At 34.1% G+C, this 14555-nt stretch overlaps 1 protein-coding gene across 1 annotated transcript in view; it reads right to left on the minus strand.

Moving 5' to 3' along the window:
• The window catches only part of DIAPH2 (diaphanous related formin 2), a 141845-nt gene that overhangs the window by 21925 nt on the left and 105365 nt on the right, over positions 1 to 14555 (minus strand). Inside the window, exon 27 of the mRNA XM_048959961.1 lies at positions 7858 to 7947. Within this exon, the coding sequence (XP_048815918.1) occupies positions 7858 to 7947 (90 nt within the window). The remainder of the gene's footprint in view (positions 1 to 7857; positions 7948 to 14555) is intronic.

Consider the following 14555-nt stretch of genomic DNA (forward strand, 5'->3'; position numbering starts at 1 on the left):
TAAATCTACTTCTTTCCTCAACTAGCAGTTCAGTGTCTTAAGTTATTCATAATCAGCAGGGGGCTATGAGTGAACACTACACCCTAGTCAAAAATACAGAGACAAGCTTCATTATCATCTATTGATTGAAGTAAGCAAACTCAATAGGAGCTCAGATAATCCGAACACATAAATATTGCCTTTTGAATTCAATAATTGTCTTCTTTCCTTTCTTCTGAATCATCAATTCCTCTTTGAAAACCTTCAAAAAAATAAGTTGCTTTTCACCCCCCCACCCCCCCTTAATTTACTTTTTGGGGGAACCTCTTTTGTTCTTACACACAAAAAAAAACAGCAAAAAGGTACTCCCACAGATAGAGTCCGTTAAAAATCAGATTATTTCCACAGCATTCTCCTATTATTCACCTGCCAGTAAAATATGTACACTCATTGTCTCTGCTTGAATGCCTATTTTTATCTGACTGAGGCTATATGGTCATTTTTGTATTTATTACTGAGTTGTTTTTTTCTCCTTCTTCTAAAGCATGTTTTTCTGTTCTCAAAAACTGGGCCACATGCCTCTGAGGAGAAAGTAGTGCATTATTTCATTCCCACCTTTTCTTCTTTTTTGGCATCTCTGAGGCCTGCTATGCCCAGAAGTGCTTCCACTCAAGCTGGACCATCAAATCAATTATCACAGCAGTCTGCTTTCTAAATATGAATGGCAATGAATGACAACAGGCAAGGCGAACTTTCAGCTTTGATTTGTCATTGCTAATGTAAATTTTTTTGTTTTGTTTTATAGATGTTTGTTACAATGGTAATTTGACCAACTCTTCCCCCTGCTGTCTGCAACTGCACTATGTAGATCTTGAGATGAAAAGCCTCACCTCTGCTAAGTCAAAGACACAAAGAAGGAGAAATAGGGGATAGGGAGCCATTACAAATACAGAGATTCCCTCTTTCTGCTACCATCTTACTAAAATCATTAACCATCAATGAAAAAAATGCACCATAAAATTTTTTTACCTGTGTTTGTTTCTAAGAGTCCACAGTTTCATGATGCAGTTGTTTTGAACTGTTATTCCACCATTTAACATCAGATCTCCGTACTCAGTAACAAGCTTTTTTATTTCAGTTAGAGTTAGCATGGCCTCGTGACAGTACTAAAAGATTAACTAATGTATCAAAAGCATGCACATTTAAGATCTAAAGTACAAGACAATGTGAGAAATTAGAAAATTATGTCTTACCCCTTACTTAGTATTTCGCTATCAGCTACAGTTTGAAATTGTTAGTTTCTCCAAAGATTCACTATTATCTTCATAAAAGAATTAAACTATGAAACAAAGATTAAAAATATTTTTTGTTTTTTCATTCATTAACAAAGCTTGTTCAAGAAAATTCTATGAAAAGCCTAAATTAAGTTTGGAGAATGGATTATATACTAAGGAAGTGGATTTTAGACAGCAACTGGGACACATTCAGAGTAGTTTGAAGTGAATTCACCTGAAAGTTTTCTTTATTGCCAGAATTTATAATCTGATAACCACTATGGGAAAGATTGCACTGCCTATTCTAGGGGAAAACAATTTCAGCCAAAGATGTACCAATTCATTTCAGAAGTCATAGGCACAAATTAAACTCAAACTTTTACTTAAGCTCTTCCAAAAAATGTTTGCATTACAAATCAACACTAATGTTCTCAAAAAAGGGAGGTTTAATGGTACCACCTAGTGGTATCCATGGACCATGAGTCCATCATATGGATGAGTCCTAGGAAAGCATTCTAAAAGCTTTTGCTGCATCCTAGAACTATTCATGATTTCTTCTGCGCCCTGGTTTTACATACCTTTATTACTTCAGGGCTGAAGAAGATGAAGGCAATCATTTTGTTTGTTTTTCCTTCCTCCCTTCATGAATACTTTCATGGTATTCAAACCTTATGCAAAACAGACTATAACTGATTCCAAAAATAGGGATTTCATTTCTCTTCTATGGCTGCGGAACAAGTTCATTCTGAATAAGAACTTTCCATGTGCCAGTTGTGAATTATGCTTCATAAGATAAATAACTAGTCAAGAGTGAAGAGATGAGATGCTTTCGAGCACATCCTCAGGCCTGATGGGCTGACTACCTGTCAGACAATGTTGAAAGTAGGATTATGTCTGAAAAGGTTGACATACCAGAGATTTCCCTCTCTAAATCAAACACTTACTGTTTAGTTAAACTCAGTAAACTTGAAGTAATTAGATCATCAATATAGTAAATTTGTATGAATACTTTTTACAAGCCTAAACCAAGAATCTGTATTACATACTTTTAATTTGAAATATATTTCAAGCTATTATATTTTTTCCAGAATTTTGGACTAAAAAAAAAAAGCAAATGCAGCCTTAATTCTAATTGCTTGAGACCAAATATAAAACAGACTACATTAAAAAAAAGCTAACAAAAAAGATAAAGAAACAAAAATTTTATTGCACTAGAGTGGAGAATGGAAATCAAAGCCCTATGTACATCTTACTCTCACATTTTTTTATATCAAGTACTGAACTGATAAAAAATATCATGCAGATATTCAAGTATACAAGAGAAATTTGGGGAAAAAACTAAAATCATGAAAGCTAAAACTTTAGGAGAATCAGACAATCTTTTAAAAACAAAACCCGTTCACTGTGACATAAAACCTTGTTTTGTTGAAATACAGCATAGACAAGAAAATGCAGAAAATGGCAAAAAAAGTAACAGAAATGTTCTGAACTTTCTAACCACAGGGAAGTTGTTACAACTGTCTTGGGACTTTTCTGACTATCCTTTCTTCATTGTTACTGACTTGTGAAACAGGAACTCTAAGAGCAGCACAGAATACAACAGTTGAGGTGCGGATGCTTTCTGTTAAGCAGAGAAAGCTCCAAGATTGCACTTGATACAAAAAAATGTCATGGGAAATATTTGTCCAATTTAAGAGTTCCACATCTCTAAAGACAAACAAATTACTATTTGTTTATTTCTAAGAGTACAGACAAGAGTAGAAAGAGCATACAGTCTCCAGGTGTCTTTCAGAAAAAAATATTTTCAAGATAAAGACAACCTCATTTCTCCTATCACAAACAACAATGCTTAAGCAAAGTGTTGTTAGGAGCATAAAGGTCACTCCAGAGCAGAAGCATCATAACTTGCACGCACACTGTGAAGATAAGGATGTATTTGCCTGACAACAATTACTTGTCTTTCAAGTACCTAGTTCTACTGTTTATTATCACTTCAGATCACATCACCTCAAAACCTACATCAGTACATCTACCAAAGTTGTGAGCTGCATTTTAGATAAGTGTACCAGAGAGCTTTTAGTATTTCAGCTTCTCATACAATCTACAAAATGCCAGCTGTTAGTTATATTTTGGGGGAAGCTTTGAAAAATGAAAACAAAAACACCCCCAAAAACCAACAATGTCAGATCAGATTGCCAGTAGACTGCAATTAATTTACTGTATTTAGTTTGCAGTTAAGAAATAGGTGAAATCCTGACCTCGCTTATTCAATAACAAAATCAGTGACAATTTGCAACTAATTTGAATAGTTACTTGTTTCTGTGTTAAGTGTACACTGTTACTGGAACTGCAATTTTTCTTTCTTGTTTTCAGACTGCACATAGTAAGATTACATTTTTTTGGTTACCAGCAGAAGTCTGATGACTTAGGGAAAGATATGTCTGTATCTTATAATCTTTATTATCTCTGTATTTTATAACTAGAATAATCACCATAAATGGTGAACTGATGTTTTACCATGGGCATTGTCTCATGAGCCACCAATGATATCAATGTATTTCAAAGATCCCCAAGACAAAACAAGAAGAAAATTCAGTATTAATACTTGAGGAAGATCAGTTCCTGAAGAAACATTGTCAATTTGATTTTTTTTGAATCTATTATGTTATTTTAGAAATCTGTTCATTTCAAATACAGAGAGACCTGCACAATAATTAGACATTCTCCCTACTTCAGTATGATGTACTTTTTGTTCTAACCTAATTTTGTAGGAAAAGATACAGAAAGGCAGAAAATCCACTCCAGTAACATATTCATGACGTTATAGGCGCACAGACATTATTATACAATTTTATACACCAACATGCTTAAACAGAATCATTTTCAACAAGATAAGAAATCCCTAATGCATTAAAAGAAAATGTATAAAAAAATAGAGAAATCACACACACATGGAAAGCAAAAAGATCATAGCTCCAACTTCAGAAATACCAGCATCTTTTGTTTTTCTTAGGCATTCATCTAGAATATATTGCACAGTATGCACACGGTATTTAAATTACAACTAATGTTTAAGGTCCTCTTCTTCTGCAGTATAGTATTAATAGGACTAAGCAAAACCAACTCTTCCAAGGATTGTGTCTTTTTTGTTTGTGCTTTAAATAGTATACCACTCATTTTAAGACTTCAAATTGAATTTCCTCAAAATATGTTTCTATTATAATTATCTTGCACCTATTTTCTGCTTATCATTAAAAGTAACTTCAATCTACTGGTAGCACCCTTTACTCCTTTACAAGAGTATTCAACCTGAAGCAATCCAGCAGAACATTTTTATTGATTAACCAGCACTGATAGTTTTTAGGATGCAAAACTAATTCCTCAACTACATATATTACCAACTAAACAACTCAGCAAAAAAACATTGCAACAATAATACGCAATCATCACAGGAAACACCTATGCTAGGTTCAGAACTGTAATGGAGACAATGACACTGTGTTAAAATATTGTCTGACTCCATAAGAAATGCACTACCCTCATGCTAGTCGCAAAATGAAAGCAAGATATTGAATTTATCGTAAACTTAAAAATATAAATCTTGCCAGAGAAGGATAAACTCTTTCAGCACCAGTGCTGGTGTATGCTAGTTTATGCAGACTACAGAAATACACCATTTGTTTACTCATCCACTAGATGATAGATGGGGGAAAAGTGTCTGCCTCTCAAAAGAGCTTTTAGATTGTTTTTAAATAGAGAGAACACAACGAACACAGAGTAATACCAGCATTACTACCACTATTCCTCTTTTTATTCTGTTACTTGCTTGACCTTTACACAAAATATTGGAAGAGAATGAATTCACTAAACTTCTATGCATTTAAAATGTTGAGAAACTATCATAAATGAAAAACGAAAGGGTATGGTTTGGGGCAAAAAATACTTCAGAAGTACTCTAAGTCCATGAATAAGTTACTGGAAAAAAAGCATTAAGACAAAAATGCCACAATATGTTTAAGTCAGCTCTTTCTTAAATAAAAAATAAAAAAAATAAAAAAAAATCAGGGACTTAAATGGAAATAAATGAAGAGAACATAAGAGAGTAGCAAGAATAAATCTAAATCTCTTCAATTACACTGTCAGGTCCACATGAAGTGTTCCCCACCCTGTACTCTTGGTAGATCTTTCCCAGCACTTCTAGAAAGTTCATCTAGACTGTTTCTCCAGCAGGGAGTGTTACCCTGTACCTGAGTCTCTGTTGCTGGACATTCTGGCATAGATTCTTAAATTAACATGCCTAAAAAAATAAAAAATAAAAAAAATAAAAAAAAATAAAAAAAAAAAGGAAAAACACACAAAAAAACCCCAACAACAAAGTGAGAAGAGCCATAGCAATGAGATTCTAGCTTCACACATAGGGACGTATTTCCTAACTACACATCTCTGCCTACTACGTTACCACAGCATTTACCAAACACTTATTTTTGGTATGCTGACCCACGTGTGTAATTCTCTCCTGATTGTGCAACAATGATTTTAACATTTCTGTGCTTTGTTCTGTTCCATTATGGTCAGTAGGATAGAATACTGGTTTTGCATAAAGTAAGCTACTTAAAAGTAAACTGTTACAGTTGTCAGCCACTATAAATAAACTATGATGGCCTCTGTGCTGTAGTTACAGGTCTGTCAAATTCTAAAATACGTGCCTATAACAGGATGGAACAGACAATTCTCTATCTTCAAAATAACCATTCTGAAGTAGATATATGTCAGTTTAATTAACCTGCTGCAAAGTCATACATTGCAACAATGATTTTCACCTCTTTCCTTTATATTCATTATTTATATATATTAAAATAATAAAGCCAGTGTGCATTACTTTACTAATGCTACAGTAGAAAAAATTGTCAAATATTCCAATGTCCAAATGCAAATTAAGCTAGCTTTGCATATAGTTATTTCACTCATTAGTACTCATGCTGTTGGTAAATGTTGGTAAAAAAACACAAGTATTCTTTCTGTGTGTAAAAGTAGTTTCTCTAATGTCAGGTACAACTCTAGGTGCTATAATTAATGGTCTTTTTTGTGTGTGTCCTCTCCTTTGCATACGTAACTTCTAGACTGGAACCTGCATGATTCCAAACCCCATGAGTAAATTTATACAATAGCTTCAATCAGGTTCTTGTATGGGACTAACATTTATTGTCTCCTTTTAGATATTCCCAAAAAATTTCACGTAATACTTTTGGCCACTTGAAAAAACTTACAGTTGCCCAGAACACGAAAATGGATTATCTAGGCCTTTTCCTCACAGAAAGTTCCCCTAGGTCAATCAAATACCTCAGCCAGACCCCACTACAATACAAACTGACACAATGCAAAATCACACATCCACTAAACAAAGCAACTGTGTATCGAAAGAGAAATAAAAGGTACTGTTAAGTAGCTCTGCCCAGTATAGTGTCAGAGGTGTCTCTGCTTCCAGACTGGGGTTAGTCATCTTGTTGACTTTCTCAGCTTCTGTAGATTTTGTGCAGTCTCTGAGAATTTTCTTGGTCACCACTGGGTAACAGATTTCTCCCCAAACCAAAACACAGAGGTAACATCTCTTACATAAATATTTCTCTAGATACAGATAAAAATATATTTTGATTGAGGAATTTCTTCAGTTCTGAGAGCAAAGGCATGCTCTGAATTAAGAATGACAGTGAAACAGTAGCAGAACTCGTTTATGGCTATAAGCAAATTAGGAACTTCCTTTTCACAACATCAGGCATATACCAAATATTTTATTCCAAATTATACAATCTTTGCTACTTATATTCAAGAAAGCAGCTGAATTTGCTTCTACATCTCCATAAAAAAATATAAAAAGAAATAAGCCAACACAGATCTAAACCTAGCTGATTTATAAAATAGAAATATGTATTTAATGTAAGTATTTGAGTCTATAACAAATAATTAATTTTCAACTATGATTTAAGTTTGTTTGTTTTTAACTCTAAGACATTTTGAATTAAAAACTGGAAAACAATCTATAGATGTCTAAAAACTACATGTAACTAACGTAATATAAGGGAAAAGAGAAAACTCAGCAGTTATTCAACTCTTTCTCAAATTTTCTCAAAAACAAACTTGCAAGATGCAATAATCGTTCAGAGTACACTTAGGATACATTACCTTCCTCAAGAAAGAAATTCTACTCTATTGTAATTTGACCTTAATGACTACACCCAGTACATCCTCCAATGAAATTGGAACATCTAAGACTACTGCTTGAAAATGATGATCAGCTACGGGCCCAAACTCTCACTGTAAGAAATTAATATTTTTCACAGCATTGCCCACAATTAATTTTACTTCTGTTTTTAAATATCAGGACAAACATGCAGTTCTAAATGACATTTCTAACACACCAGGAACTTGTCATATTTTAGAGCTTATTCTTACCTGAAGATTGAGCTACAAACTTAAAAATCAACAATCAGAAAGGTGAAGTCTGCTGATTTTTCACACTGGCTCAATGGTTTTCTATGAGAACCGTTTGCAAGCTGTTCTGAAATAGCTTTTGTCCACTCAGTTTGTAACTAAGAAAGCATCTTACCTCGTGGTACACGCTTTCTGCGGTCTCTGAATGCAGCTCCTGACTGCAAGGCCTCGAGGAGACTATCCATCACTCCAGTCTCATCACCTTCTGAGAATAGGAGAAAAATAATAGTCTGAATATAATTGAAATAAGATTGTTAAAAATAAAAAAAGAAAAATGGTGTCAGTTCTATGTAACATTTCCAAATAACAGACATATGCTTTAACGTAATGGATGCTGTCAGTCCTTTAGTTATCACTATCTAGCTTGTGTATGATGCTTTATTAATGAAAATTTATACCAATCCTACTTCTCTTTAAACTTAAAGAGGCATTATCTTATGCATTATTGATGACATCTCCAGCTGCTGGTAAATGACTGCTGTTTCACTGCTAAAATACTTGTAAGACTTCCCTGAAGTAGAAACAGGTCACTTTCCTGATTTACACAATGTACATGGAAAACGTGATGAAACTGAATGCCATAAAGTTACATGTTGTAGTACTGCACATTTTTGTGTTGCCTTCTATTTTTATGATGCATTGAATCCTTATAATATGCAAGAATACATATGCCCCATACTACATGGCTACACATCATAAACAACAAAGATGAAAAAGACATGCAGGGAAAGGAGGAGTTGCACCACTTAAAAAGCAGAACTCTCTTCTACTAAATCACTTTATGTATCATTGTTGTTTTATGCATGCCTATCACTGCCACTCCCTCCAAGCTTACAGGGTGCTTTTGAAGCCCCAGACTTCATGGAGTATTATGAAAAGTTGGGCAGAAAGTTTTTTTTTTTTAAATGCATTTAAGTCTCCCTTAGCATTTCAGATATAGAGGTCAAAGAACCACAATTTAGCAATATGATTGATGAATGTTTCTTTTCCTGTTCACATCTGTATTACAACCCAAAACTAAAATATTGATTACACCCAGCAGATAGGTGGGCATTTTGTTCATGTCTCCCAGACTTTAAGCTAACAGAGATTTCACCATCACAAGGTGAGAAGCTCATTATTTTATGCAAAAGACTTGCATTACAGTAAAACACTTCTGACTTGCACAAAGTGTAGGAGGTTAAATGTAAATTCAGGCTCTCAAGTGTTTAAGTTTAAAAGCAGTATATTAATGCAAAAGGTATTCTCTCTAGTTCTGTTACATTTAGATTTATTAGACTAAACCTAGACCTGATATAAGAGCACACAAATTCTAAATGATCACCTGGTTCCAACTTCTACATTATGATCAACAGTATAATTACTCAGTAAATTTAAATTATATATCAATGTAATTTAAACCACTACATATAATATGCCACACTCAAAGTTATCCTCAGTGTCAGATGCAAGGAAGCAGAGCAAGAGTAGCAACCAGAAGACTGAAATACCAGGTTTAATTTCATTTCTTCCAAAACCCTTAAAAAAATAAAAAAAGCTTACGCAAAAAGAATGAGTAAATTAGCTTCTCTTGGTTCACACTCAACCATAGAACCAAAGCTCGTCTAAAGCACACACCATAATTATCTTTGTGTGCCTTATGTTACAGATGTTCATTTATTGATATATTGTTGGTTCTGCATTAAATTTATTTTCTGAATGAAAGATCTGTGAACACTTTGACCAAACCAACATACTCCAAGTTGGTCTGAAAAATTTAATGAACAGTAAATATGATTGTAATACATACATAATTAGTTCATAAGATAACAGAATCATAGGATGACTTTGAGTTGGAAGGAACTTTAAAGATCATTTAGTTCATTAGAATATTTTATGTGTAGAAAAATAACAGTAACATTCAACTTTTTTTTTATGAAAGCTGGCAGAATTTATTTTAAAAGATCCTTCAATACTTCATAGATGTTTATGCAGCCTTCCACTCTTCTGCTGAGTGTGTCATTCTACCTGCTAATTACTGCAACTGCTAAAAAAACGCCTTATTTTTGGAATACCAAATATACAATTCAAAGAGACGTGAACTAAGAAAGCTCTGAAACACACTGTTGAGATTTTTAACTCCTCACACAGTATATTAGTGCTGATCTCACTGCCACATCTCAAAGCTGTGGAGTGATTAACTGGAAACTGGACAAGGTATTGCATTTTTAGTCAGCCTTCATTAAAATTCTTATATAAGAGGATTCAACAGAAGTTTCAGACTTGATCCATAATTCTTGCCAAGATACTTCACATACTACCAGTTATCACTTTGATTTACTTTTTTTTTTTTAAATACTTCCTATAGTAATTTGCAATCCTTCACCAGCTCCTAGACCCATTTTCTATTTCAGAGTTCCTCTGAAACAGAGAAACCATTTTAGCTTGGTGATGAAGACAAAGCATTTCCATTGCTACCACTGCTAGTCTCTTTTGTAATATAATCCTTAAGATAAGTTTACTGTCATTTTGGCCAATATTATGCTTCTTTACTGTTTCCCGACAATTCTTATCTAAACCTCCAAAAGCGATCGTGACACACGTATCTGCCACAATTAAATGCAAAGTATCATTAAAGTTCACAAAAATATACAGATAAGCGATCATTCTTTTGTTAGCCTGAGAAGCAATAAAAGCTCCAGCTGAGCCAGAACAACAGGGCGTTTTGGTTTTGAACTGCTGCTAAAATATCATATTGTAAAAGTGAAATTTGTTTTGTCTATTGCAACCCATTAAGTTTTTAAAATTGCTCTTGCAATTAAGAGTGCTATAGAGTGATCATGATAGAAAACGTGGCAGTGCTCTGCTGAGAGATTACGAACCATGAGTGACAACTGTACACAAAATCAGAGCTTTTATATAAGAATGGGACTTTACATAAGAATGGGAATGATGTATTTAAACTCAATTGCCTTCCCTTCAGTAGATGTTCTCGGACTTCCTGTTGTGGGACAATTATTTAAGTGACTTGACTAACTCTAGAGAACAGACTATAGAAAGCACTCAACTTGCAATCATAACAGATCTCAGTCCCTGCATCTGAAACATGGCTCACCCTCCTGCCTATTTGATTTCTTTAGTTCACATTCATGGCAACTACTCTGAAGTGAAAAACTTCAAGATGTTCTTGTTTCTAAAAGTATCCTTTGATTTGTTCACACTGACTAGGTTAAGATTACTAAGGGGATGCCCACATATTTTACTTTTTTTCTATCAAGTTTTGGCCCTTATTAAGAGGGTCTTGTTAAATACCACGTTAGGTAATGCATACTGCCTACCTATCTTCTTTCCCAGGTGGTTTCAAAATTATACTTCTAATTAAATTTTGCCAATGTACTGATTTGAATTTTACTATTTCTAATGAGCATTTCAACAGCAGAACCACCAAAATGGTTCACTGCTCTTTTAAAAGTCAAATGTAAGTTCTGTACAAACTTTGAAACAAGAGTTTTCACTCAGAATTACTATCAGAATTCTGAATTGCAAGATATTCACTTAAAAAGGTCAATTTTCAGCATCTTTTGGCAACTGTGTCTGGTGTTTTCATATATTTGCATTTTATTCTTTTGCTATAATCATTCTGCAATCATTTTGTAAGCATAATAAGTATCTTCAGGAAGCAGTCTTCCTGAGCATTTTCCACTGTAATACAATCACATGGCTGTTACTTACTTTTTAATTAAAAGGAGAGCAATTTAGGACAGTATTGACTGATAAATGAGCCTATATCTCATGTCAGTTTACACAAGTCAAATTCTCACTTACATACCAATTAAACTTATTTATAATAATCTGACCTCAGGCTTACGTAAAGTTAATAGAGTGGGAAAAATGTACTTTGTTGTATTGTTAAGTTAATAACAAATGGTTTTGACAAGCACACACTTTTATTTTCAGAAGAAGTTGTAATGGTCAAAGCCTATCTGAGCAGGAATATATTTAATTGAAATGTATCAGCAGTATTCCCTTGGATTCATTCTGAATAGACTTTCGCCCCTTGTAAAGGATGATTTTCACAAGCACACGCACACAAAAAGGCTTCAGAATGTATTGGCTAAATCACTGATAGGAAGACATTGCCTCTATATGGGCAAGAGTAGCAACCAGAAGACTGAAATACCAGTAGCTACAAAACATATCAGAAAGAGGGCCAAATGATACCTAAAACAATTAAAAATATCTACAACTAAATATCTACAACTAAATCACATGGCTGTTTAAAAGGTTACAGTATAAGTAACTTTTAATTGAAATAATTAGCAGATACACAAGACACAGCACACACCTCAGTTCTTTTATAATCAGAAAATCCCTCTAAAAAATGGTGAACAAAACTCAAGTTATCAGAATGAAACCAGTCTTGGGACTACATCTGGAGCGAGATAGATTTCTTACATGTTCTTGTCCATTTTTTTGTGTTTAGTTTTCCAGCTATTTTAATTTAAATTAATTGTGATCTCCTTCAATTAATATGTAAAATACCCCAATATCTATTACTCTTTCGACTAATCTTGTACTCATCAATATCACAAAAATTTTTAGATTTCATTGCCAGGACAAGAAATGACCAACGTTGGTCACAAATTCGTTTTGGAATGACCATAACTAAAGGAAATACTGAACAAAGGTACCACTCTGTAACAAAATATTCACCTAAACATTGCACAGGTACAATGGACAGGACATAATTGCCCATCATAGTGCCTTTAGAGAAAAATTCACAAAAGCTACCCTAGACTTAAGACACCACACTGTCCAAACCAACTCATTTGTATGGATATTCATCCCTATTAATACCAAATCCACTGACTTCAACTGAAGAAGCAACTGTCATTAGAACTGAATTCAAAAAAGATAATAGCTTTTAGACAGGTTTAATGTTTATCTTTGATTAACTAAGAACCCAATTAACGTTTCTGTATCCATTACTATGACTAGAAGAAATAATATATCACTAAGTTTTCTTGAAGCAAAGATAAAATGGATACATGCTGGATAAGTTGTTCATTTTATTTTGGAAGGCATATGCACAATTTGTCACCTACCAGTCTGTTTTGGGTTTTGTATAAAATACCTATATTTAGATACATGCATCTTTTAAGATGTAGAATCACTTTAGCTTGTATAATGTTGTCCAGTGTAAATCACTTCGAAGCTTATATGTAGCTGAGAGATTTTCTATAATTTTACGTCTCTCTTTATTGATTTTGGAATGTTTAGCAGGATTTGCAGCAATCAGTTGGCATGGCATTTATAAGGCAACTCAATTAGACTAGGTACTCCACAAAGCAGAAAGCACTAGAGCTAGCTGAGCAACTTGGTCTTTGCAGCGTTGTCAATTTTTAAGCTAGGAATTACACAGGACAGTTCTTGATCCTGGCCACACTGCAGTTTTCCACTCTCTCACACCAAGAAAAAGAAAAACAATTCATTTTGATCTGGATGCTTCAGGGGCCACAAGAAAAAAAAAGCTGCATCTGCATTACAAGCTAAGAGCAAGAGAGTGCTTATGGAACTATACCACAAGAGGCTGGAAAATAGAGAAAACGTAATACTCTGACCTGAAATACATTTTTTTTTTTTAAATTCTTGAACAAACAGCTGAAGAAATGAACTGATACGCAGTTAGCTTAAAACTCCCTTTGGGTGAAAAACACCTCGTCAAAATGACAGCTTGAGAGGACATCTGCCTCCTTCCTCTAAGTCTTTTGTATCACATTTGCTTAGGGAAATTTGTGATTATTTATTTAAGCAGGAATGAGGATACAGACATAGGTATAACAAGGAAAATTATGTAATTGATAAAAAATTAACAGTATCAATATCCTGGAAACTAATGGAGAGAGCGCTATCATCCCATTCCACTCCTCCTAGCATGGAAATAGAGATGTAATATGCAAGCCAGATATTTCCATATACCTCTTATTAAATATTGGAAAAAAAAACAACCCTATTTTATAAGTATTAAAATAACTATGTCGCCAAAGTATTAGTAAGTTAAATGATAGTTTCCATGCCTCTGGTAACAATTTATTCACGTATCTGCCGTTTCAATAATGAAGAACTAGAACAAAATTAAGCTTCAGTTTTATGTATTGATAAAAAAGGATTTTAATGATGAAAAGCAACACATACTATCAGCATCCCAAGGCATCTATGTTGCTATTAAGCAGTCTATTCCTCACCTCCTAAAAATTAACAGATGTAGTCAGATATGCTCTCACTTACTGAGCTTAAGAAACTTAAAAAGGTGTAGCCTTGATCAGTTTGCTACAGCCCCTAAACACAGACCAATTAACTGACAACACTGTCCAGGTAGGCTCCTCATTCTTTTCAACAGCTAGTAAAATATACTAGCATACAGTATCTTCAGTGGTAGTTAAAACTAATCACTCTCAAAGAATCAAATGCCTTCAAGTATTGGAAGAGGAAAGAGAGATCAAAGTATTTTTAGGATTTTCTCATCTCTTGGTACCACATCTGCAACATCAATGTTTCTACAACAGATGTCTGTACAGGCCACCTTAACTAGAGTCAGAGACACAACTTGGTGGAAATCTGCAAACGACGACTATCAGGGCCTCCTCATTGCTCCTGCTTTCTTGTTATTTTTTTTCTTTGCAGCCTCACATAAAATACAATTTCCTCACAGCTCACAAGCTCAACACTTTGCATTTTTATCATGCTGAAATGCCACTCTCTACTTAGTCACTGAGCTCAATCAGATTTTCTAGCTCATAACAGGACTGTTGGGAGAACATCCATTGTAACACA

Source organism: Lagopus muta, chromosome 13 (assembly GCF_023343835.1).
Source record: "Lagopus muta isolate bLagMut1 chromosome 13, bLagMut1 primary, whole genome shotgun sequence".
Taxonomy (NCBI): domain Eukaryota; kingdom Metazoa; phylum Chordata; class Aves; order Galliformes; family Phasianidae; genus Lagopus; species Lagopus muta.